This window comes from Thamnophis sirtalis, unplaced genomic scaffold (genome assembly GCF_051295495.1).
Source record: "Thamnophis sirtalis isolate CommonGarterSnake01/CBP01778 unplaced genomic scaffold, rThaSir2_p1.2 scaffold_3, whole genome shotgun sequence".
Lineage (NCBI taxonomy): Eukaryota > Metazoa > Chordata > Lepidosauria > Squamata > Natricidae > Thamnophis > Thamnophis sirtalis.
Genome location: NW_028261383.1, coordinates 25,471,425 through 25,495,238, shown reverse-complemented (window position 1 = coordinate 25,495,238; position 23,814 = coordinate 25,471,425). Strand labels below are relative to the sequence as shown.

The window sequence follows — 23,814 nt, the reverse complement described above, 5'->3', positions numbered from 1 at the left end:
TGGAGCACAAAGCAGAGCACACAGGCAAGCTTCCCTGGAGAGCATGGCTGGCCATGCTTGGCCTTCCAGGCTAGGAAGGTGACCACGGACTTCCCCTGGGCCCTTTTCATCCTTCCTGCAGCCGCAGTCTACCTCTGGCCCTGATGCTGGCAGTGTCGGCTTGAGCAACCCCTTCCCCGTCTCACCTGATAGCCAACATCGTCCTCCAGCTCTGCCATAAATATGGGACGAGCAGTATTAGAGGATGATGTTGGGCGCCACCGCCCCACTGCATGCCTTGTGTGATCTGCTCATTTGCAGCCCTGCAACAATGCTGCCCAGATTGGATTCAGCCCACCCTCCTGAAAATGTCTGCAGAAAAAATCAATCCCCTCTTGTCGGGTTGGTGTTTTGGAGCAGCAATGGACAGAGCCTTGGAGCCTCGAGTCGGTTTCTTGCCTCTTTCCCACTGCACAAGTAAAGCGAACAAGCATATCCTGGCCATTTCCACGGCAACCGACTGTGGAAAGGGAGTGGCGGTAGGAGGCGTTCGGTTGGTGCCTTGTGAGAATGGGAAGGAGCTGCTCTTGCCCACGACGCCACCAGCATCAGGGTTCTGCAGGCACCGACCCCCCAACTGTAGCCTTGGCCACCCATCTGGATGGGGCCCGAATAGAGATGGGTGGCCTTATGGGGCCCAAGGGGGGCTGCGGCTGCAGAAAGTGTGGGAAGGGCCCCTCAGGCGTTAACAGTCTCCTTCCTGGAGGGGAAGGCCATGCAGCACCATCACCAAATAGTTCGGGTAAGGCAGGAAGCAGGGTGGGGATAATGCCACACCGCGGCCCCTGCGCCCTCTGCCCCTATTGTCCAACATCGTCCTCCAACCCTCCTCTGCCTTTTCCTGTCCATGATTGTTGGCTTGACTGCATGCAGCAGGAAAGAGGCAAGAAACCCACTCAAGGCTCCAGGGCTCAACTCACCACCCTGAGTGGATTCTTGTGCGCCTCCCGAAACTGCCTGCTGAAAAATCAATCCTGCCTCATTGAGTTGGCGTTTTGGCATAGCAACAGACAGAGCCTTGAATGGGTTTCACTGCAGGAGTAAAGCAAACAAGTGTGTCCCCGCCACAGCCACCAGCGATGGAACGGGAGCGGAAAGAGGAGGAAAGGGGCTACTCCGGCCATCGCCAGCATCAGGACTCTGCAGGCCTAGCCGCCAGCCCAACAGTATTCTTGGCTACCTATCTGGAGGGGGCCCACATGGAGATAGGTCGCCTTGCTGGGCCCAAAGGGGGCTGTAGCTGCAGGAAAGATGGAAAGGGCCCTGTGGGTTTCCTTCCTGGCAGGGAAGGCTATGGAAGGCCAGCTGGCGCTCTGCGCTCCACCCCAAGAGGAGTAGATTAATAATCAGGTTTTCTAAATTAAAAGCACCTTCCGGGCTGACGATTTGAACTATAGCTTATTTTTGGGGGTTGGGCTTATATTATGAGCCTTGGTGGCGCAGTGGTTAGAGTGCAGTACTGCAGGCTACTTCTACTGACTGCTGGCTGCATGCAATTTGGCAGTTCAAATCTCTCCAGGCTCAAGGTTGACTCAGCCTTCCATCCTTCCTAGGTGGGTAAACTGACGACCCAAGATTGTTGGGGGTTAATAGGCTGACTCTGTGAACCACTTAGAGAAAGCTGTAAAGCACTGTGAAGCGGTATATAAGTCTAAGCACTATTGCTATTAGGTGCAAACTACCGTATATACTCGAGTATAGGCCGACCCGAATATAAGCCGAGGCACCTAATTTTACCACAAAAAACTGGAAAAGTTATTGACTCGAGTATAAGCCTAGGGTGGGAAATGCAGCAGCTACCGATAAATTTCAAAAATAAAAATAGATACCAATAATGCCATTGCCCATTGAATAACATATACAGCCTGCCTGTGCCCATTAAATATACAGTAGCCATTGTAAAAATTTGCTCTGCATAACAAATTATTATCACACAATACCGGTGTATTCAATGAAATACTTCACTCACCTCATGATGCTGATGTCCCGCTGTGATGATGATGTCCCGCCTCCTATGACACATGGCACAGTGATTCCTATCATTGGATCACTGTACCAGAGGAGGTGGGACATCGCTATGTGGCTGCTTGCCATAACAAGGAGGAGGTGGGACATCGTTGCAGAGCGGCAGGAGGGGGAGGAAGGGGAATCGTAAGATAGCCCTGCATTACATTAGAACGTGAGGAGGGGGGATGGTGCGGTGCACGCTGTGCGGCAAACTGACACAGAGGGAGGGGAAACTCAGGGGCGCTGGGCCATTCACGAGCGTCACCCAGCGGCATGGCCCCGCCCCTTTTTCTCCTCCATTTCGGGCAAATTTTTCACTGACTCGAGTATAAGCCGAGGCGGCTTTTTTCAGCTCAAAAAGTGGGCTGAAAAACTAGGCTTATACTTGAGTATATACAGTATATTTGGGCTTGTTTTCTGGTTGGATTTCAAAATGGGGAAAGCGCAGATGTGTTTGGAAGCGACGTGGGTGGGCGCTTCAAGGTTTTGTTCTCTATTTCGTTCCAGGTAATCCTTAACTTACGATCATAATCGACGGCCAAACTTTCTCTTGGTAAGTGAAACTTATATTAAGTCAGTTTGCCCCATTTTACGACCTTTCCTGTCGTCCTTGTTAAATGAATCACAGCAGTAATTGAATCAATCAAACTGTCGAAGTGAATCTGTCTTCCCCATTGGCTTTGCTTGTCAGAAGGTTGCAGAAATGAAATCAGACCAGCTCTTTGTCGAAGGGAAAGGTTTATTGCACAAGGTTCAGCAGCGATAACACAAGCAGAATCTGAACCCCGAAGGGCAGTTGGTTACAGGTTTTTATACTTTATCAGGCAGGATATTAATCATTCTCCTAAATACACATTCTTCCTGTGTCACGTATGCCTTGTACACATTAACCCTAGTGACAGGATATCTTGATTGCCTTATGAGGATAGAATCTTAACAATTTCCTGCCTAGACCTAGTCAGGCAGATAAGGTATTCAACGGGGCATTCTTGTCCGGCTTAACTTTACATTTTATGTTAACCCTTTACTTTAAGAAGGTTGTGAAAGGGGGTCATGTTACCCCGGGGCACTGGAGTAAAATTTAAATGTGAGTCAAGTGCCAAGCGACTGAATTTTCATCACATGACCACAGGGAGGCTGCAACACTCGTAGGTGTGAAAAAAACTCCTTATAAGTTGTTTTTCCAATGCTGTTATGACTTCAGACAGTCACTAAAAGAACTGTTGTAATTGGAGCACTACCTGTACAAGTAGTCCCTGGGTTACAAGCGTTCCCTTAGTAAATGTTGAATGTTAGGTGACAAGGGCCCCTATCGTTTACGAACAAGTCCCGAAAGTATGAATCTTGCAGCACCACAGCAGTTGCTTGCCCTTACGAACAGCCACAGAGGCGCTGCAACATTCATCCTGCACATAGTGTTTCTGACCTAGGCTTCCCAGGCGCATGAAGCGGAGTCCTCATCCTGATTAACCTCTTTTATTTAATTTACAGTGAATTCCTCTCCAGCAAAGTCTTTCCACTCCCACAGTCTCTCAAGATAGCTCACAATTACCGACCTTTATCAAGCTTGGAGAGTGGCCAGGCCGATAGCTTTCAAATGCCTCAGTACTTGACAAGAATGCAGGAATGAACTAATTGTCTCCTGCAAACACCCTTCCCCTTTCGCTCCTCTGTTATTCACTATGGGAGGGGCCTTTCACCGTCCACCGGTAGCCTTACTCCCAAGTCGACGCTTGCTCCTTAGCTGTTCCCATCGTCTGGCAACTCTGCGCATGCGCACACTGGGAACAGGCTCCAGCTGTTCTTCTGCCCCACTGATATCCGACTCCAAAAGCAGCTGATAACTGTCAGGCGGCCCTGGCCCCCTCTCTGCCTCCGACACAGAGCCCTCATCAGAGCCTTCCCAAGACCCCAGGACTGGCCCATGTCCCTACTCAACCTCCTCACTGTCCGAGTCTGCTGCCAGCTCTGCTGGTGGGCCACAACAAATAGCCAGCCAAAATGGAGCTTCGGAGGGTGGGGGGATCCAATACTCCGTTCGGTCCTCTGTAGGCTGTTCCCAGCATGTTGCAGGCCGAATTGGAGCTCCTGAGGGGCAGATACTCCAGAACGTGTAAAAACACTTCTTCTTCCTTAGCAGATGAAAGACAAAGGAGAGAATAACAAGAACAAAGTTTTGAGCTGGAAAACATAAAGAGTATGTGGAACTGAAGCAAACATTTCCTAAGATGTCAAGGGGGAGCATATAGGAATAACGAAAAAGTGGAAATAACTGGAAGTTAGTGGGAAGGAAAAGTTTCCTTGGACAGCCAAAATGGTGAGAAACAAGAGGACTTGCACTGGAAAGAAACTCTTAGAATGTTCGGATTGTGGGGAAAGTTTCACTTGGAATTATGATCTGATGATCCACAAAAGGACTCACACGGGAGAGAAACTATATGAGTGTCCAGATTGTGGGAAAAGTTTCAGTCAGAAGTCCAACCTGGTGAAACATCAGAGGACTCACACAGGAGAGAAACCATATGAGTGTCATGATTGTGGGAAAAGTTTTAGTTTCAATTGCCACCTGTTGAGACACCAGAGGACTCACACAGGAGAAAAACCTTATGAGTGTCTCGAATGTGGGAAAAGTTTTAGTTGGAATCACAATTTGGTGACACACTGGAGGACTCACACAGGAATAAAACCATATGAGTGTCCAGATTGTGGGAAAAGTTTCAATCAGAATTTTCAACTGGTGAGACATCAGAGGACTCACACAGGAGAAAAACCATATGAGTGTTCAGATTGTGGGAAATGTTTTAGTGAGAATTCTCACCTGGTGAAGCATCAGAGGATTCACACAGGAGAAAAACCATATGAGTGTTCGGATTGTGGGAAATGTTTTAGGGAAAATTTTGACCTGGTGACACATCAGAGGACTCACACAGGTGAGAAACCATATGAGTGTCCAGATTGTAGGAAAAGTTTCAGTCAGAATTCCTATCTGGTGAAACATCAGAGGATTCACACAGGAGAAAAACCATATGAGTGTTTGGATTGTGGGAAACGTTTTAATGAGAATTCTGACCTGGTGATACACAAAAGGACTCACACAGGTGAGAAACCATATGAATGTCCAGATTGTAGGAAAAGTTTCAGTCAGAATGCCCATCTGGTGAGACATCAGAGGACTCACACAGGAGAAAAACCATATGAGTGTTTGGATTGTGGGAAATGTTTTAGTGAGAATTCTGACCTGGTGAAACATCAGAGGACTCACACAGGAGAAAAACCATATGAGTGTCTTGAATGTGGAAAAAGTTTCAGTCGGAAGTCCAGTTTGATGATACACCAGAGGACTCACACAGGAGATAAACCATATGAGTGTTCGAATTGTGGGAAAACTTTCCAGGATAATTCCAACCTGATGAAACATTGGAGGACTCACACAGGAGAAAAACCATATGAGTGTCTTGAATGTGGAAAAAGTTTCAGTCGTAATTCCAGTTTGGTGGTACACCAGAGGATTCACACAGGAGAGAAACCGTATGAATGTCCAGATTGTGGGAAAGATTTCAGTTATAGGTCTAGCCTTATAAATCATGTAAGATTGCATATAGGGGAGTAACCATTCAAATACCCAGATTGCTGACAAACATTGTTTTGCACAAAATCTCTCCTTGATCACTCACAAGAAATTGCATTTGAGACAAAATTTGATGTGTGTAGAGGACTTGAAATTTGTTTCTTGTTTCGTTTGAATGCCAGCTGAGCAATTTACCATTTAATTTCTTTCATGATTCCTATAATGAAACATGTCTTATTATCAAACATGAGGGGAGTGGTGGGATAGGGTGATTTATATTAGGTATGTTTGACTCTTTGAATTATTTCTACATATAATAAAGAGGGATACAAACATGTAAGTATTCATGTATTTTTATTCAGTAAGAAAATTTATCTGGCAGCCCAACTCATATCACTCCATATGGTTTACAGCAATAGAACCTTATTACAGAAACCAATACATTCCATATGTGGAAGATGACAAATTGCAAAGCCTCTGCATTTACATTGTACTTGCCCTGCAAATACAGATCACTTCTAGTAAAGTTGATGGCGTTTTGATGATCTGGGAATCTCGAAAAGAGATAAAGCGGGTCACCAACCTTTCAGATCTCAGAGACCACTAAATTCGTAATTTGAAATCCTGCAGACCACTAATACCTATGATTTTAAAAACAAGATAAATAGTATTTTGTGCAATATAAAAAAATGTAAATAGGCTTTCTACAGACCACCAAAATCTTCTCATGGACCACGAATGGTGCACGGAACACTGCTTGGTGACCACTGATATAAAGCACTGTGGGCTGGTATATAATTCTAAGTGCTATTATTATAATAAAGAAATAGCTTAGGTCATTAAGTGAGGACATCATGTGATTTGGATATGGGAAGTGGTAGGAGTCCCAGGGAAGCAGTGAAGCAGGTGAGGGTTATGGGCAAGTGCGTGGTCTCCAGGCTTGTTGCTTTCTTGGCCTGGGAGATGAATTGAGAGCCAACTATTAAAGGCCAGGACTCTTTAGCTCACCTTTCAAGAAACCTGCGCCCTCCAAATGTTTTTTGCAAGCTGCCTGGGAATATTCAATGGTGAAATCTTAACTCCTCTGGAAATGGGTTCCTCAGAGGAATTCTGCCCTCCAGTGAGATTTAGGCCCTGCAAGAATGCAAATGGAGAAATAATAACTCCCATCTAGATGTGTTTGGAAGCAATGTGGGGTTGAGGTGGGAGCTCAACATTTTGTCCCATATTTCATTCTTTTATTAATGTGATGAAGCTGGCAATTGTTTAAAACTGATTGCAGCAACTGGTAATCTTGTGAAGCTAAGTAGGATCAAGCTTCATTCTTCAAGCTTCCCTCAGTTGCAAAGTTAGTTTTGGGGAGTTATCCTGCACCCCCAAGACACAGAACTGGCTGGAATAGTCTTTGCTGATGCCGTAGGGAGGTGGTGTTTCTTGTTGCCTGATGGCACATTCTGTCCTCCCCACAGATGCTTTCCTTTGGTTTAGTTCAGTGTTTCTCAACCTTGGCAACTTGAAGATGTCTGGACTTCAACTCCCAGAATTCCCCAGCCAGCGAATGCATTCGCTGGCTGGGGAATTCTGGGAGTTGAAGTCCAGACATCTTCAAGTTGCCAAGGTTGAGAAACAACTGGTTTAGTTCTTGGAAATGAAGTTCCGGGCTCCGTTGCAGTGGTGATGGAGACGTCCTTGCAAGACCCCAAAGGACAGACTTGGGGATAGATCGTCCTGGAGAAAAGTTATGGATGAGATCGTATTAAAGTGGGAAAATGGCACTTCATTAAAAAAAAAATCTTAAAAGCCTCAGATAGGGACGGGATGGGCGTGTTTTCAGTCTTATGTCACTAGATGGAGCTGTAAGACCACACTGGAAAACCTCCACTCTAATAGCGGCATTGATGGTCGCTGAGATCCGACATCCAACGGGAGTGATAGAGTTAAAGCCACTTAAAACCACCGAATATTGCTTGAAAGGATCTACACGAGAAAAGAGACGGGGAGAGGAACTTCCTCTTTCGGCTCCCAGAGGAGACGCGCAGGGTGGCTGTCTGGCTTTTCCCATGGGCCAAGCAGCAGCTGGAAGGTGAGTCGTGGTCAGGTCGGACAAGAAGCCGGGAGCGAGTTAGGGCCGCCTGTTTTCCTCCTTTGTGTAAAAGCAGAGTAACAACTAGGCTTCGACATTTTCCTTCTCACCCCGGGATTTTATTCCACCGGTGCTGCAGTCCTTTAACCTGGTTGTTTTAGGGGCATGTAGTTTTCTTGGCAACATTATGGGACTGATCTGCTCCTGGTCTCTTCTGGGATTTTACTTTCTTTTACTTCCAAGAATAGGAATAAGAATCGAATTAGGGATAGGATATGGAATAGAATAGAGACTGATTGGAAGTTTCTCCTTAATTCCAGGTTGTTTCTCACCTTGATTAGTTTCCATCCCTTGTTTCTTGTCCTGCCTCCTGGTGCTTTGGAGAATTATTTGACCCCCTCTTCTTTGTGGCAGCCTCTCAAATACTGAAATACTGATATCACGTCACCCCTAATTCTCTTTTTCTTTAGACTAGCCGGCCCAAAACCTGCAGCCGTTCTTCATATGGTTTAGTCTCCAGGCCTTTGATCCTCTTAGTTGCCCTTTTCTGAACTTTTTCCAAAGTCTCAACCTCTTTTTAGTAGTATGGTGACCAAAATTGGTTGCAGTATTACAGGTGCGGTCTTAGTAGGGTTTTGTAAAGCGGCACTAATACTTCATGTGATCTTGATTCGATGCCTCTGTTTATACAACTCAGGATTGGAGTAGGTTTTTTTGCTGCTGCTGCTGCTGCTGCTGCACATTGCTGGCTCATATTCAAAGGATCATCCACTAGGACTCCAAGGTCCCTCTCACAGTTACGGTTTTTGAGCCAGTTCTTGCCTAATCTGTACTTACACCTTTGATTTTTCCTGCCTAAATGTAAAGTTTTGCTTTTCTCCACATTAAAATTCATTTTGTTGGATAGGGCCCATTATTCAAGTGGGTCAAGACCTTTATGGATCACAAGTTTGTCTTCTGTGGTGTTGTCTATTCCTGTCGTTTAGTATCATCTGCAAATGGGATGAGTTTCCCTTCTATTCCCTCATCTTAGGCATTTATAAAGATATTGAAGAGTACTTTGCCTAAGACTGAGTCTTGTGGTATCCACTGCTTACTTCTCCATGTGGATGTAGTATCACTACCCATAAAGTACAGTTCGTCAGCCATCTAAAAATCCATCTGGTGGTGATGTTGCCCATTCCACATTTTTCTAGCTTACCGAGAAGTAGGTCGTGGTCTACTTTTGTCAAATGCCTTACTGAAATCTAAGTATACTATGTCCACAGCATATCGCTACTCTGCTAATTTAGTGACTTTATCAAAGAATGAAATAAGTTTAGTTTGGCATGATCTGTTTTTAACAAACCTATGCTGGCTTCTAGTTGTAACTTTATTTACTTCCAGTTGTTCGTAGATCTGTTTTTTTATTATCTTTTCCAGGATCTTCTCATGTATTGATGTTAGACTGATTGGTCTGAAGTTTCCAATGTCTGTTGTTTCCCCCCCCCCCCTTTTTTGAAGATGGGAACAACATGTTCAGCTAAGAAGCACAATTTTTTCCTACTGGACCCCATCAGTGTATCAGCCATGTTCATCTGTGGTTAATCAAGCAGTTTATATAAAATAGCTATTGGGAATGATAGAACTTCTGTTTTATTCTATAGTGATGGTACCAGAGGATTATTATGTAGCCATACAGATTGGTAGCAGAGGATCCTTTGTGAGATTCAGTTGTATAGGCAGTTCTCACTTACCATTTATTCCATGAGGCTTCAAAATTACTATGGCACTGTAAAAGCAGATATACACCTAGTCCATAGATTTGTTGCCATCGTGGAAACCTCCTATCTCTCTCACCCTTCACGTAGTACTTCATTCCTTGTGATGTTATTGACATGGCAATATATTTCCTCTAACCATGTTTTTATTTTAGTCCAATAGTTCCTTGCTTCTGCACGTGTCCACTACATATGGTAGTATGCAGGGGTGGGTTCCTGCCAGTTCTAACCTCTTCTATAGAAGAGGTTCCACAAATCTACAGTGCCATTTAGAACCGGTTCCAGCTCCCTCCCACCGCCTGTCCACATATCATCAAGATAAAGAACAAGAGAAGGAATTCTGGGAGTTGAAGTCCACAAGTCTTAAAGCTGTCAAGTTTGAACACCCCTGGTTTTTTTTTCTCTAAAGGGTTAGGGGTGCAAGGGTCTTGTAACTTGACAACTTTAAGACTTGCACACTTCAATGCCAGAATTCCTGAGCCAACATTTTGGTTGCTAAGCAAGAACGTTGGTAAGTGAGTTTCACTACATTTTACAAGTTGGCCACGCCCACCCAGTCACATGGCCAGCAAGCAGACCACACCTACAGAAGAGGTTCTAAAAAAATTTGAAACCCACCACTGGTAGTATTGAGGCAGGAGGGGGCTACTCAGGTAAACCCACCCAGCCCCAGAAAGACCTATAAGATGCTTACGATGACTTCATATTAGCTTTGTACTGAACCTTGATACACTTTAATTCCTCACTTCCTCATAAATATTACAAATATTACTGGAACCGTGTGGAAAGCTACTGTACAAGGAGGGGCACAGGAAGACAGCTGTAGGTGTAAGATAGAAATTGCAAAACTTCTCTTACTGCAAATCAGTATGACAACTTCTGTTTCTGTAATTTTCCATATGTACTTTTGTTGTAAGTTCTCAGAAATATGTACTTCCCCTTTTTCCTGGGACACGCGTCGGTAGCTTGCGAAAACACCCCTCACAAGGTGGTTATCTCAAGGGTAAAGTCACTCTGCCCGCATTGCAGAGAAACACCCTGCCACAGCAGAGCTGGGAGAAAAAGTGTAAAGTAACTGTCCTTGGGATAGCCCAGGCAGTTCAGATTTTGGTGTGGGAACACGCTGAACTCGATGCATCAATAAACCTATCCCTCTTGCACCTTCGTGGTCTCGAGTCCTGTTCCTTTCATAAGTAGATTGAGCCCAGAGCCTCTATCTGCTGCAACAGTATGAGCCTGTTACTTGTTAATACTTTCAACATTTCACTGATTTATCTTTAAACATTTTAGCTAGTTTTTCCGGTGTCATGAGCCATCTGTAAGACATTTTGTACAAGTTTTCTTTATAGGCTGTTGAAATGGTTGGTTTATAGTTTCTTTCCCGTAGCTGCTGCCATTTTTGTAGCTCAATCATGGAACCCAATTTCTTTGCCCAATTTAACATAGTATCCTTGACCACTTCTTCTTCTAATCTAATTCTTAATAAATAACTATATAATTTCTTAATTATTTTTTCTTCTGTCCCCATCAGTATTTTATCCAGCTCTGAACTTCCCAAGTTAAAACCATATTTCCTCTTATCTTTTTCATACCTTGCTTTTATTTGCAGTTGCGAAAACCAACCTATATCAATCACTTGTTCTTCCAATTCTTGCTGTTGTTTTAGTTCCCCCTTATTCCATTGTCGAAATGGAACTTCTGAAGGGGGGGGGAATCCAATGCTCCATTTGCTCCCCCGCAGGCTTCACCCTGCAAATTGCATGTCGAATTTGAACTCTTGAGGGGCGGATACTCCATAAAGTGTAAAACCTCTTCTCCTTCCTCAGCAGATAAGAGACAAGGGAGAAAATAACAAGAACAAAGCTTTGAGCTAGAAAAAATAGAGTATGTGGAACTGAAGCAAATGTTACCTAAGAGGTCAAGGGGGACAATTCGGAATAATGAAAAAGTGGAAATAAGTGGAAGTCTGTGGGAAGGAAAAGGTTCCTTGGACAGCCAAAATGGGGAAAAACAAGAGGACTCGCATTGGGGAGAAACTCATTGGGTGTCCGGTTTGTGGGAAAAGTTTCCCTTGGAATTCTGACCTGGCGAAACACAAAAGGACTCACAAAGGAAAAAAAACCATATGGATGTTCAGATTGTGGGAAAAGTTTCAGTCAGAATTCCCACCTGGTAGCACACCAGAGGACTCACTCAGGAGAAAAAACATATGTGTTGTGATTGTGGGAAAGGTTTCTCTCATATTTCTAACCTGATAGTACACCAGAGAACTCACATGGGAGAAAAACCATATGAGTGTCTTGAATGTGGAAAAAGATTTAGTCAGAATTCTCATTTGGTGATACACTGGAGAACTCACACAGGAGAGAAACCGTATGAATGTCCGGATTGTGGGAAAACTTTCCATACTAAGTCTAGCCGTATAAATCATGTAAGGTTACATATAGGGGGTAACCAGTCAACTACCCAGATTGCAGACAAACATTGTTTTGCACAAAATTTCTCCTGATCACACATAGGAAATTGCATTTGAGGCAAAACTTGATGTATGTAGAGGAATCTTGAATTTTGTTTCTTGTTTCATTTGAAAGCCAGGGGAACAATTTGCCATTTAATTTCTTGCAGGATTCCTTTTAGGGAAACAGAACTTAGTATCAAACATGAGGGGTGGGATACGATAGGGTGATCTGTATTAGGTATGTTTGACTCTTTGAATTATTTCTGCATATAATAAAGAGGGATACAAACATGTAAGTATTCATGTATTTTTATTCAGTAAGAAAATTTATCTGGCAGACCAACTCATATCACTCCATATGGTTTACAGCAATAGAACCTTATTACAGAAACCAATACATTCCATATGTGGAAGATGACAATTTGCAAAGCCTCTGCATTTACATTGTACTTGCCCTGCAAATACAGATGACTTTTAGTAAAGTTGATGGCATTTTGATGATCTGGGAATCCCGAAAATGGGATTCTTGCTTTTGTTCACTTTAAAACTTAACCAGGCTTCCTGGCCTTACTAATTGTGTTCATGTCAGGTGCCATTCTTGCTCAAAACTGGTTATCTTTTTCCTTGCAAGGAGTCAAAGTGGAGAAGTTAACCTCAGGATTAGTGGCGTATAAATTTAATAAATATTAACAAAAACCTGGTTCCAAATCAAGCAACTCTTCTTATCCCAGTCTTTAGGGGAAGAGCTGGAGCTTTCTTATTTTACACAAGACCAGGAGGATAAATGCTTCCCAAACTTCATGGGGAAGGGTGTTCCATAGGGCAGGGCTTGCAACAGGAAAGGGACACTTCCAAGCTCCCATCAGATGGCAATATTTAAAGCAAGGGTCTAGCAGGATGGCCTGGTAGAACATATGGATGCAAAAATAATAAAGGTGGTGCAATAATGACAGCTGTCTTGGTGGTGTAGTGATTAAAGTGCAGTGATGCTGACTCACTGCGCACAGCCTGGAATTCAATCCTGATGGCACTCGAGGTTGAGTCAGTCTTGCATCCCTCTGAGGTAAGTAAAACGAGGCCACAGATTGTTGGGGACAATATTCTGACACTGTAAACAAACAGTGGTATAAAGCACTGTGTGGTGGTATATAATTCTAAGTGCTCCGAGCCGAGGTGGCGCAGTGGTTAGAGTGCAGCACTGCAGGCTACTTCAGCTGACTGCAGTTCTGCAGTTCGGCGGTTCAAATCTCACCGGCTCAGGGTTGACTCAGCCTTCCATCCTTCCAAGGTGGGTAAAATGAGGACCCGGATTGTTGTTGGGGGCGATATGCTGACTCTGTAAACCGCTTAGAGAGGGCTGAAAGCCCTATGAAGCGGTATATAAGTATAACTGCTATTGCTATTGCTATTGCTCCCATGGTCAAGATGTCTTCAAGCAGGAGCCATGAGTCCAGGGGGATCCCCAGGTTGTCCACCAGCTCAGTCTCCCAAAGTGGTCGCATGACCCCAGGACACTGCAACTGTCACAAATATAAGTCAATTGTCACATTTCTGAATTTTGATCATGTGACAATGATCAAGTGTCTTGCTCAAGGTGTTTGGGAGGAAATGAGGCAGAGAAAAGTAATAATGCTGGGAATTGGGGAGGATGCTCTGCTCTGATTTAGGCTCCCCAATAATACAGACAGGAAGATCATATCTACCTCCTATCTAGATGTGGCTCAGAGGCAATGCCAGTGGGCACTTTGGGTGTGGCTACAATATTGTAGTAATAGGATGAACCTGGCGACCATTTAGGGCCCGCAAAGAAACAAAAATATGAACTTTTAGGGGGCAGTACTTGGCTAAACGTGTGAACCTAAGTAGGGTCAAGCATAATTCTTGTAGCTTCAAATCATTTGCCAAAGCAGTTTTCAAGGGGTTATCCTGCACCCCGCAGGGCGAAAAACCAGCTGAAACAATCTTCACCCTTCACTATTCATGTTCTGGATACGAGTCGGATGCGACTTGATGGCCCGGAAGGAAACACGGAGTCTCTGAAAACATTTTGCTTTAGAGTCGAAATAGAACGGCCGTGATTTTCAATCATGTCGCTAGATGGCGCTCTTCAAAGAAGCAACACTCGCGCCTCTAAAGCAGCGAATGTAGTACTGTAGTGGCATTGCTAGTCTGGGGGAGGGAGGGAGGATGTAGAGCTGAGCTGCAACGAATGGAAACTATAGAGTATTGGATTGCTAGAGCGGATTTTCGAGAAATGTTCAGGAACCTCCTCCTCCGGCTCACCCAGGGGAGGGTGATGGTGTTGGCGGAGCCTCTTGTGCTGTTTGGAGGGTCGAAGCGGCTCCCGGGAAGTGAACGGAGGCAGGTCGGAGGAGAAGCAGCGAAGGGACAAGGCTGAAAGATATTGGCTGCTGCTGCTGCTGCATATTCTTTCTCTCCCCAAATGTTGTTATCCTTTTGCTCCATGATTTGAAGGAGCTGCCTGTGATTTTCTTCTGGGAGTTTTGGGAGATTTTAAAAAAATCGTATTTTTTAACCGCCTGTCTCTCTCGCCCTTCACGCAACCCTTCATTCCTTGTTATTGACATCTTGTTTTCCTGGCAGAGAGGAGTTTCATTGGCAGAACGGATGATTTCAATCTTTCATAGGATTAATCACATTTTTTTCTGCTAATGTCCCCAGATTTCTAAAATTGGATGAAAAACTTAGTAAAAGCACTTCTGGAACTTTTTGCATACTGAAGCACACATAATTGTTTACATGAACAAATTCTTAGTTGTGTATTTCTGTCTGAATAGACATGCATATAAGTGTGATTTACTGCCAGGCTTTTTACAAGGCTTTCAAACATTTCTTTGAAAAGGATCTTAGTTTAGTTTATCAAATACAGGCAGCTTCTTTCCTTTTTCTAGATCTTGGTGTCTCACTCACTTTGACTTAATGGAGATTTCTGCGCCAAGGAAAATAGAGAAACACTTGGCTTTTAGCAGACTTAAAATCTTAGCTGCGTCTCTGTCCAGCGGGAGTGAGGCTAGTTCCCTTGGAGCCACTGGCCTGCTGGTGCTTCCATGTCAAAGGAAATCAGTCATAAAATTTTGAGGTGTAGAGAGGTTTTGAAGGTGATTGAAAACCAACAACTAAAGCCAAGGACACTTTAGATCTGTTTTCTACAAACTAACAACCTCCAAATGTTTTTTGGAAGCTGCCTGGGTACTTTCAATGCTGGAATCTTAAGTCCTCTGGAAATTCGGAAGGCTGCTCAGGGGAATTCTGCCCTCTAGTGAGATTTAGGCCCTGCAAAAATTCAGATGGAAAAATAATATATCCTATCTACCATGTTTCCCGGAAAATAAGACTGGGTCTTTATTAAAATAAGACTTGGTCTTTATTAATTTTTGCTACAAAAGATCCATTAGGGCTTATTTTTTTCACATGAGCAGCTGCGTAGTGCATCCAACTGATTGGCTCCATCACCATGAGGTGAGGCGGGGGGTGGGCCAGGGCTGGCACCACACCACAATTCCCACACGCTCGCTGCCTCCTGTGTGAAAAAGAATGGCAAAATGGGTGGAGTGTGGGAAAAGGTCCATCCAGGAAAAAGAAAACAGAAAGGCAGAAAGAGCCAACCGAAAAATCACACCCTTCATCCGTCAGGTTGCTTCACCTTCCTGAGAGACGCCAAAGTTTCGATTCAGTTTCGGGTGTGGAAGGCAGAGCGGGGCACACAGGCAGGCTTCCCTGCAGAGCGGGGCTGGCCTTGCTCTGCCTTCTAGGCCAGGAAGGTGACCACTGGCTCCCCTTGGGCCCTTTTCATCCTTTCTGCAGCCGCAGTCCACCTCTGGCCCTGCAAGGCCACTCATCTCTACACGGTCTCTGTCCGGTGTAGTGCGGTGGGACTTTTAGAGCCCTGATACTGGCAGTGACAACGGCTGGAGCAGCCCTTTCCCCGTCTCACCTGGTGGCCAACATCATCTTCCAGCTCTTCTGGGAATGTTGGACGAGCAGTATTGGAGGACAACGTTGGACGGCGGGAGCAGAGCACACAAGACCTGCGCCGCAGCACCACCCGCTCTACGCCTTGCCTGGTCCATTCAGTTGTCACCCTGCAGCAATTCACCAGCCTGAATGGATTTAGCTCTCCCTCCTGAAACTGAAATCAATCCCCTCTTGTCAAGTTGGCGTTTTGGCACAGCAACGAACAGATCCTTGGAGTCTCAAGTGGGTTTCTTTCCCACTGCAGGAGTAAAGCGAACATGTCCCAGGTACTTCCATGGCAATTTGCGGTGGAACGGGAGTGGTGGCAGGAGTTACGCCCGGTTACCTGTCTTGTGACACAGGGAAGAGGTTGCTCCATCTGCTGCTGCCACCAGCATCAGATCTCTGCAGGCCCCGCCGCCCCAACATTCATTGGCCAACCATATGGACAGGGCCCGCATGGAGATGAGTGGACATTTTGGGCCGAAGGGTAATTGTGGCTGCAGGAAGGATAGAAAGGCCCCTCAGGAGTCAGTGTTCTCCTTCCTGGTGGGGAAGGCTGTAGATCAGTGTCACCGAACAGATCGGGTAAGGCAGGAGGCAGGATGAGGGTAGTGCCACACCGCAGCCCCTGCATGCTCCACTCCTGCCATCCACTGCATCCTCCAGTGCTCTTCTAGCTCCTCTAGCTTTGCCCATCCATGCTTGTTCACTTTACTCGGGAAAGAGTAAAGAAACAGACTCAAGGTTCTGTCCATTGCTACGCCAACACGCCAACTCAACATGATGGGATTGATTTTTCTGCAGACAGTTTCAAGAGTGTGTGCTGAATCCATCCGGGGCAGTGAATTGAGCCTTGGAGCATTGGCTGACTTTATTGCCTCTTTCCCACTGAAGGAGTAAATCAAACAGGTGTGTCCTGGCCATGGCCACCGGCGATAAACGGGAGCGAAAGCAGCAGGGAGGGGGCTGCTCCGGCCATTGCCAGCATCAGGTCTCTGCAGGCCTTGCCGCCACCCAAGCAGTATCCTTGGCTACCTATCTGGACGTGGCCTGCATGGAGCTGGGTGGCCTTGTGGGGCCGAATGGGGGCTGCGACTGCAGAAAGGATGGAAAGGACCATGCGGGAGGCAGCAGTTTCCTTCCTGAGAGGGAAGGCTGGGCAAGGCCAGCCGAAGCTCCACAGGGCAGTCTGCCTGTGTGCCCTGCTCTGTGCTCCACGCCAGGAGGAGGAGGAGAAATATTAGTAACAAGGTTTTTTCTTTTAAATTAAAAGCATTAAATTAAGCCCACGTACTCGTCGCTTCCTAAGTTGGCCATTCACATACCCAACTTCAGCACTGAAGATCTTAACCCGTGGCTTACTTTTGGGATAGGGTTTATATTAGGTGCAAATTATACTAGGGTTTATTTTCTGTTTGGACTTCGTTTTCCAAACAGGGGAAACACGATAGATATGTTCGGAAGGAACGTGGATGGGCACTGCAAGGTTTTGTTCTGTATTTCATTCCTTGTAATCCTCAACTTATGATCACAATGAAGCCTAGAATTTCTCTTGCTAAGTGAAGCATATATTAAGTCAGTTTGCCCCATTTTGCGACCTGTAATACTTGTTCAATGAATCACTGCAGTATTTAAATCAATCAAACTGTTGAAGTAAATCTGGTTTCCCCATGGACTTTGCTTGTCAGAAGGTTGCAAAAGGGGGTCACGTTACCCGAGGGCACTGGGGTATAATACAAATATGAGTCATAAATATGAGTCAATGGTCAAGTGACTAAATTTTCATCACATGACCACAGGGATGCTGCAACATTCGTAGGCGTGAAAAAAATAATTGGTTATAAGTTATTTTTTCAGTGCTGTTATAACTTCAAATAGTCACTGAAAGAATTGTTTTAAGTGGAGGATTACCAGTACTGTACCTGTTACATGATAAGTCCTCCTAGCGTTTACGGACAAGTCCCAAAACTATGAATCTTGCAGCACTATAGCAGTTGTTCGCACAGCAAAGGCTCTGCAACATTCATCCTGCATGTTGCCGGCCATAATGGAGCTTCTGAGGGGTGAATCTGTCCCTCTGGAGCTCCATTCAGTCCTCCACTGACCGTTCCCGGCACGTTGCAGGCCAAAATGGAGCTCCTGTGGGGGGTGGATCCTCCAGAAAGTTTAAAACCTCTTCTCCTTCCTCAGCAGATGAGAGACAAGGGAGAGAATAAGAAGAACAAAGTTTTGAGCTGGAAAAAATAAGAGTATGTGGAACTGAAGCAAACATCATTACCTAAGAAGTCAAGGGAAATAAGTTCCAAATAAAGAAAAAATGGAAATAATTGGAACTCAGTGGGAAAGAAAAAGTTCTTGGACAACCAAAATGGACAGGTATTAATGAAAGGCTTTCACAAAGGAAAGACTGGCTTGAATCACACACCTCCAAGTAATAGATCAAAAAGATTTTTGGCCTCCTCAGGAGTCCAAGAATCTATGTTGGTAACTCCCACAGACTGCCTATTGTGGAAAAAACAGAGTTTGCAAATCACAGCTGATTACGGATGAGAGGATGCACCCGGTGAAAACCCATACAAATACTTGGAGTCCGGCAAAAGCTTTACTCAAAAACTCTTCCTCATGATTCATGGAATACAGAAGAGAAGATCTACTAGTGCTCGCAGTGTGGCAAAAGATTTATCATGCAGACCAATCTGGTGAGACACAAGAAGATTCAAACTGGGGACAAACTCTTTGACTCTCCATATTGTGCCCAAAGTTTCACTAGAAATTCTGACCTGACAATACACAAAAGGACCCACACAGGAGAAAAACCATATGAGTGTCCGGATTGTGGGAAAAGTTTCAGTCACAATGAAAACCTGCTGAAACATCAGATGACTCATACAGGAGAGAAACCATATAAGTGTTGTGATTGTGGGAAATGTTTCTCTCGGAATTCTAGCCTGGTGATACACAAGAGGATTCACACAGGAGAGAAACCATACAAGTGTCTAGAATGTGGGAAAAGTTTCAGTCAGATTTCCCACCTTGTGAGACATAGGAGGACTCACAATGTAGAAAAACCATATGAGTGTTCTTATTGTGGGAAAAGTTTCCAGCATAATTCCACCCTGGTGATTCACCAGAGGACTCATACAGGAGAGAAACCATATGAGTGTCCAGAATGTGGGAAAAGTTTCAGTCAGAATTCCAATTTGGTTATTCACCAGAGGATTCATACGGGAGAGAAACCATATGAGTGTCCGGATTGTGGGAAAAGTTTCGGTCACAGTGAAAACCTGGTGGAACATCAGATGACCCATACAGGAGAGAAACCATATAAGTGTTGTGATTGTGGGAAATGTTTCTCTCGGAATTCTAGCCTGGTGATACACCAGAGGATTCACACAGGAGAAAAACCATATGAGTGTCTTGAATGTGGAAAAAGTTACAGTCGGAATTCAAGTTTGGTGATACACCAGAGGACTCACACAGGAGATAAACCATATGAGTGTTCGAATTGTGGGAAAATTTTCCAGGATAATTCCAACCTGAGGAAACATTGGAGGACTCACACAGGAGAAAAACCATATGAGTGTCTTGAATGTGGAAAAAGTTTCAGTAGGAATGCCAGTTTGGTGGTACACCAGAGGGTTCACACAGGAGAGAAACCGTATGAATGTCCGGATTGTGGGAAAGATTTCAATTATAGGTCTAGCCTTATAAATCATGTAAGATTGCATATAGGGGAGTAACCATTCAAATACCCAGATTGCTGACAATTATTGTTTTGCACAAAATCTCTCCTTGATCACTCACAAGATATTGCATTTGAGACAAAATTTGATGTGTGTAGAGGACTGTTGAAATTTGTTTCTTGCTTCGTTTGAATGCCAGCTGAGCAATTTACCATTTAATTTCTTTCATGGTTCCTATAATGAAACATGTGTTATTACCAAACATGAGGGGAGTGGTGGGATTGGGTCATCTATATTAGGTATGTAAGTCACCAGAAAACTCACACACGAGAAAAACCATATGAGTGTCTTGAATGTGGGAAAAGTTTTGGTCAAAATGCAAATTTGGTGAAACACAAGAGGACACACAGGAGGTCTGGGCTTATAAATCATGTAAGGTTACACATACAGGAGTAACCAATCAACTACCTAAATTTCAGACAAACATTGTTTTGCACAAAATGTCTCCCTGATGACACACAAGAAATTGCACTTGAGACAAAATTTGATGTCTGTATAGGAATCTTGAATTTTGTTTCTTATCTCTTTTGTTAACCTGGCTGAACAATTTACCATTTAATTTCTTGCATGATTCTTTTTAGTGAAACAGATGGTAGTATCAAACATGAGGGGTGGGGTAGCGTAGGGTGATCTGTATTAGGTATGTTTGCCACCTTGAATTATTGCTACACATTGGTGGGTTTCAAAATTTGTTGGAACCTCTACTGTAGGTGTGGCCTGCTTTCCGGGTCCACTGGTGGAACCTCTTCTAACCAGTTCGGTAGATTTGACGAACCGGTTCTACTGAATAGGTGTGAACTGGTAGGAACCCACCTCTGTGCTACATATAATAAACGGGGATATAAATACCATTTTTTTGGAGTTTAAGACGCATCTTTTTTCCCTCAAAAAAGAGGGTGTAAATCTAGGTGCGTCTTATACTAGGCTCATTTTTGGCCTCCCCAAACCGCGCCCCTTTGCAAAAATGGACATGTATAGCCTTTAGGAGGCTTCCAGAGTCTTCCTGGGGGTCTGGGGGGCAAAAACGAAGGGAAATTGACAATTTTTTGCTTGTTTTTGCCCTCTCCAGCCCCCAGGAGCAATCTACAAGCCTTCGAAAGGCTAGGTATGCCCTTTTTTTTGACAAAACACAGGCCTGTTTTCATGCAAAACGGGCCATTTTTGGAGATCTGCAGAGTGCAAACACTTTTTTTTTAAGTTGCCTCTTCAAAATCTTGGTGCATCTTATACTCTGGTGCATCTTATACTCCGAAAAATACAGTATGTATGTATTTATGTATCTTTATTCAGTAACAAAATGTATATGGCAGCCTAACTCATATGACTCCACATGGTTTACAGCAATAAAACCTTAGTACAAAAACCAATAAACCCCATATGTAGCAGGTGGCAAAATGCAAAGCCTCTGCATTTAAAATGTATTTGCCCTGCAAATACAGCCCACTTCTAGTATCTTTGTTAGCTTTTTGATGATCTGGGAATTCCGAAAAGGCGATTCTTGCTTTTGTTCACTTTAGAAGTTAATCAGGCTTCCTGGCCTTTCTAGTTCATGTCATGTCATGCTCAAAACTGGTTGTCTTTCTCTTTGCAAGGAGTCATATTGGAGAAGTTAACCTCAGGATTAACGGCATATAAATGCAATAAATATAAACAGAAACCTGATTGCAAATGAAGTTTCTTGTGTGGAGGCAACTCTTCTTATTCCAGGGCTTAGGGGACAGCTAGAGCTTTCTTATACTGTATTGCAGAAGACCAGGAGGATAAAGGCTTGCCAAACTTCATGGGGAAGAGTGTTTCACAGGTCAGGGTATGCAACAGAAATGGGACACTTCCCAATTCCTATCAGATGTCAATATTTAATGCAAGAGTCTAGCAGTGTGCCCATCCTATCTGACCTGATAGAACAGATGGCTGCAAAAACAATATAGATGGGACAATAATGACAGCTGTCTTGGTGGTGTAGTGATTAAAGTGCAGTGATATTGACTAACTTTGCTCAAAGCCTGGAATTTGATCCTGACGGTGCTCGAGGTTCATCCTTCTGAGATTAGTAAAATGAGGAGTCAGATTGTTGGGGACAATATGCTGACACTGTAAACAGAGAGTGGTATAAAGCACTGTGTGGTGGTATATAATTCTAAGTGCTATTGCTATAATAAAGAAATAGTTTAAAAGGTTATGACCAGCATGTTGAATTGCATTTTAAGGAAACAAATCCAGTGCATCTCCACTACAAAGATGTTACACGGGTAATCTAGGGACACCCATTACGATGCGTGCTGCTGCATTCTGGATCAGTGGATGTTTCTGGATGGTCCAGGGCAGTCATCCAACAGGAGGTTATAAAGGCATGAAAGACCCCCCTATGCAAGTCCTTCCTAGTCCAGGAATGGACATAATTGGCAGACCAGGTGAATCTGCTAAGCCCCACCCATGGTTACGATCTCCTCAAGCAGGAGCCATGAGTCTAGGGGGATCTCCAGGTTCTGCACCAGCTCAGTCCCCCAAGGTGATCGCATGACCCCAGGACACTGCAACTGCCACAAATATAAGTCTATTGCAACGTTTCTGAATTTTGATCATGTGACAATGGGGATGCTGCAATGGTTGTGAAAAAAAATGCTGATGTCAATTTTTTAGTGCTGTTTTAACTTCGCATGAAATGTTATAAGTGGCTCCTCGGAGGAATTCTGCCCTCTAGTGAGATTTAGGCCCTGCAAGAACGCAGATGGAAAGATTATTATTCCTATCCAGATGTGTTTGAAAGCAATTTGGGATGAGGGTGGGAATTCAACCTTTTGTCCCATGTTTCATTCTTTTATTCATGGGATGAAGTTGACATTTATGGCACGTTGTATTCCCCCCACGGATGTTTTCCTTTGTTTATTCAGAGGTGGGTTCCTACCAGTTCGCACCTATTTGGTAGAACCGGTTCGTCAAATCTACCAAACCGGTTAGAAGAGGTTCCACCAGTGGACCCGGAAAGCAGACCACACCTACAGAAGAGGTTCCAAAATTTTTTGAAACGCACCACTGGCAAGGATCTTGTAACTTGACAGCTTTAAGACTTGCATGCTTCAATGCCAGAGTTTCTGAATAGCTACTTGGACCGACCTAAGTACTAATTCATAATTTCATAGCCGGTCGGCAAGCCACTCCCATTTGGTCACATGGGTGGCAAGCCACTCCCACAAAGGAGGCCACACCCACAGAGTAGGTTCCAACAATTTTTGAAATCCACCACTGGTTTAGTTCTTGAAAAAGAAGGTCCGGGCTCAGTTGCAGTGACAGTGAGGACATCCCTGTGAGATCCCAAAGGACAACTGGGGTAGATCGTCCTGGAGAAACGTTATGGATGTGACGGCTAAGAGTAGGAAATGGCACTTCATTAGCAAAATCTTTAAAGCAGTGTTTCTCAACCTGTGGGTCGGGACCCCTTTGTGGGTTGAACGACCCTTTCACAGAGGTCGCCTAAGACCATCGGAAAATACATATTTTTGAAAAAATACGGAAAACATAAAATAACTTTATAGTTGGGGATCACAACAACATGAGGAACTGTATTAAAGGGTCGCGGCTTTAGGAAGGTTGAGATCCACTGCTTTAAAGCATCATATAGGGACGGAATGAGCGTATTTTCAGTTTTATGGAGCTCTAATACCATAACAGGCATGGAAAACGGCAATGGCTGAGATCCGACATCCAACGGGAGTGAAAGAGTTAAAAGAAGCTAGTGTTGTTAGAAAGCATGTTGAGTAGAGTAAAAGAGCAGAGGATGGAAGCCTCAGTTAGCTCTTCCCAGGGTCGAAGCAGCAGCTGGAAGGTGAGTTGAGGACAGGTCGGAGGAGAAACCCAGAGAAAGTTGGGCTCTTTGGCTTCCTCCATGGTGTAAAATCAGAGAAGGAACTAAGCCAGCGATGGCGAACCTTTTTTGGCTCGCGTGCCATAAGGGGGAGGGAGTTCAGTGGGGTCATGCCTGGATGTGCCACACCCATAATGCAATTTGTGACACACACACCAGCACGCATGCGCGCATGACAGGCACTCCCCTCCATTTTTTGCATGCTTTTTTCGCACTACCCAGGCTCCTATAAAGCCTCTGGAGGCGAAAACAGCCTCCCCCACCCCTCCAGAGGCTTTCCCTGAAGCCTCTGGAGCGCAAAAAACCAGCCCAACGG

General features: G+C 44.5%; 1 protein-coding gene across 1 annotated transcript; it reads left to right on the top strand.

Annotated features, from left to right (window-relative positions):
* Nucleotides 1-836: 836 nt before the first annotated feature.
* Nucleotides 837-20,597, top strand: LOC106548135 (uncharacterized). Its single transcript, XM_087711753.1, is given in 3 exon segments — nt 837-5,606; nt 11,689-11,869; nt 18,664-20,597. Coding segments are annotated over 3 exon segments (2,421 nt in total). The 5' UTR covers nt 837-4,360; the 3' UTR covers nt 19,658-20,597.
* Nucleotides 20,598-23,814: the final 3,217 nt, after the last annotated feature.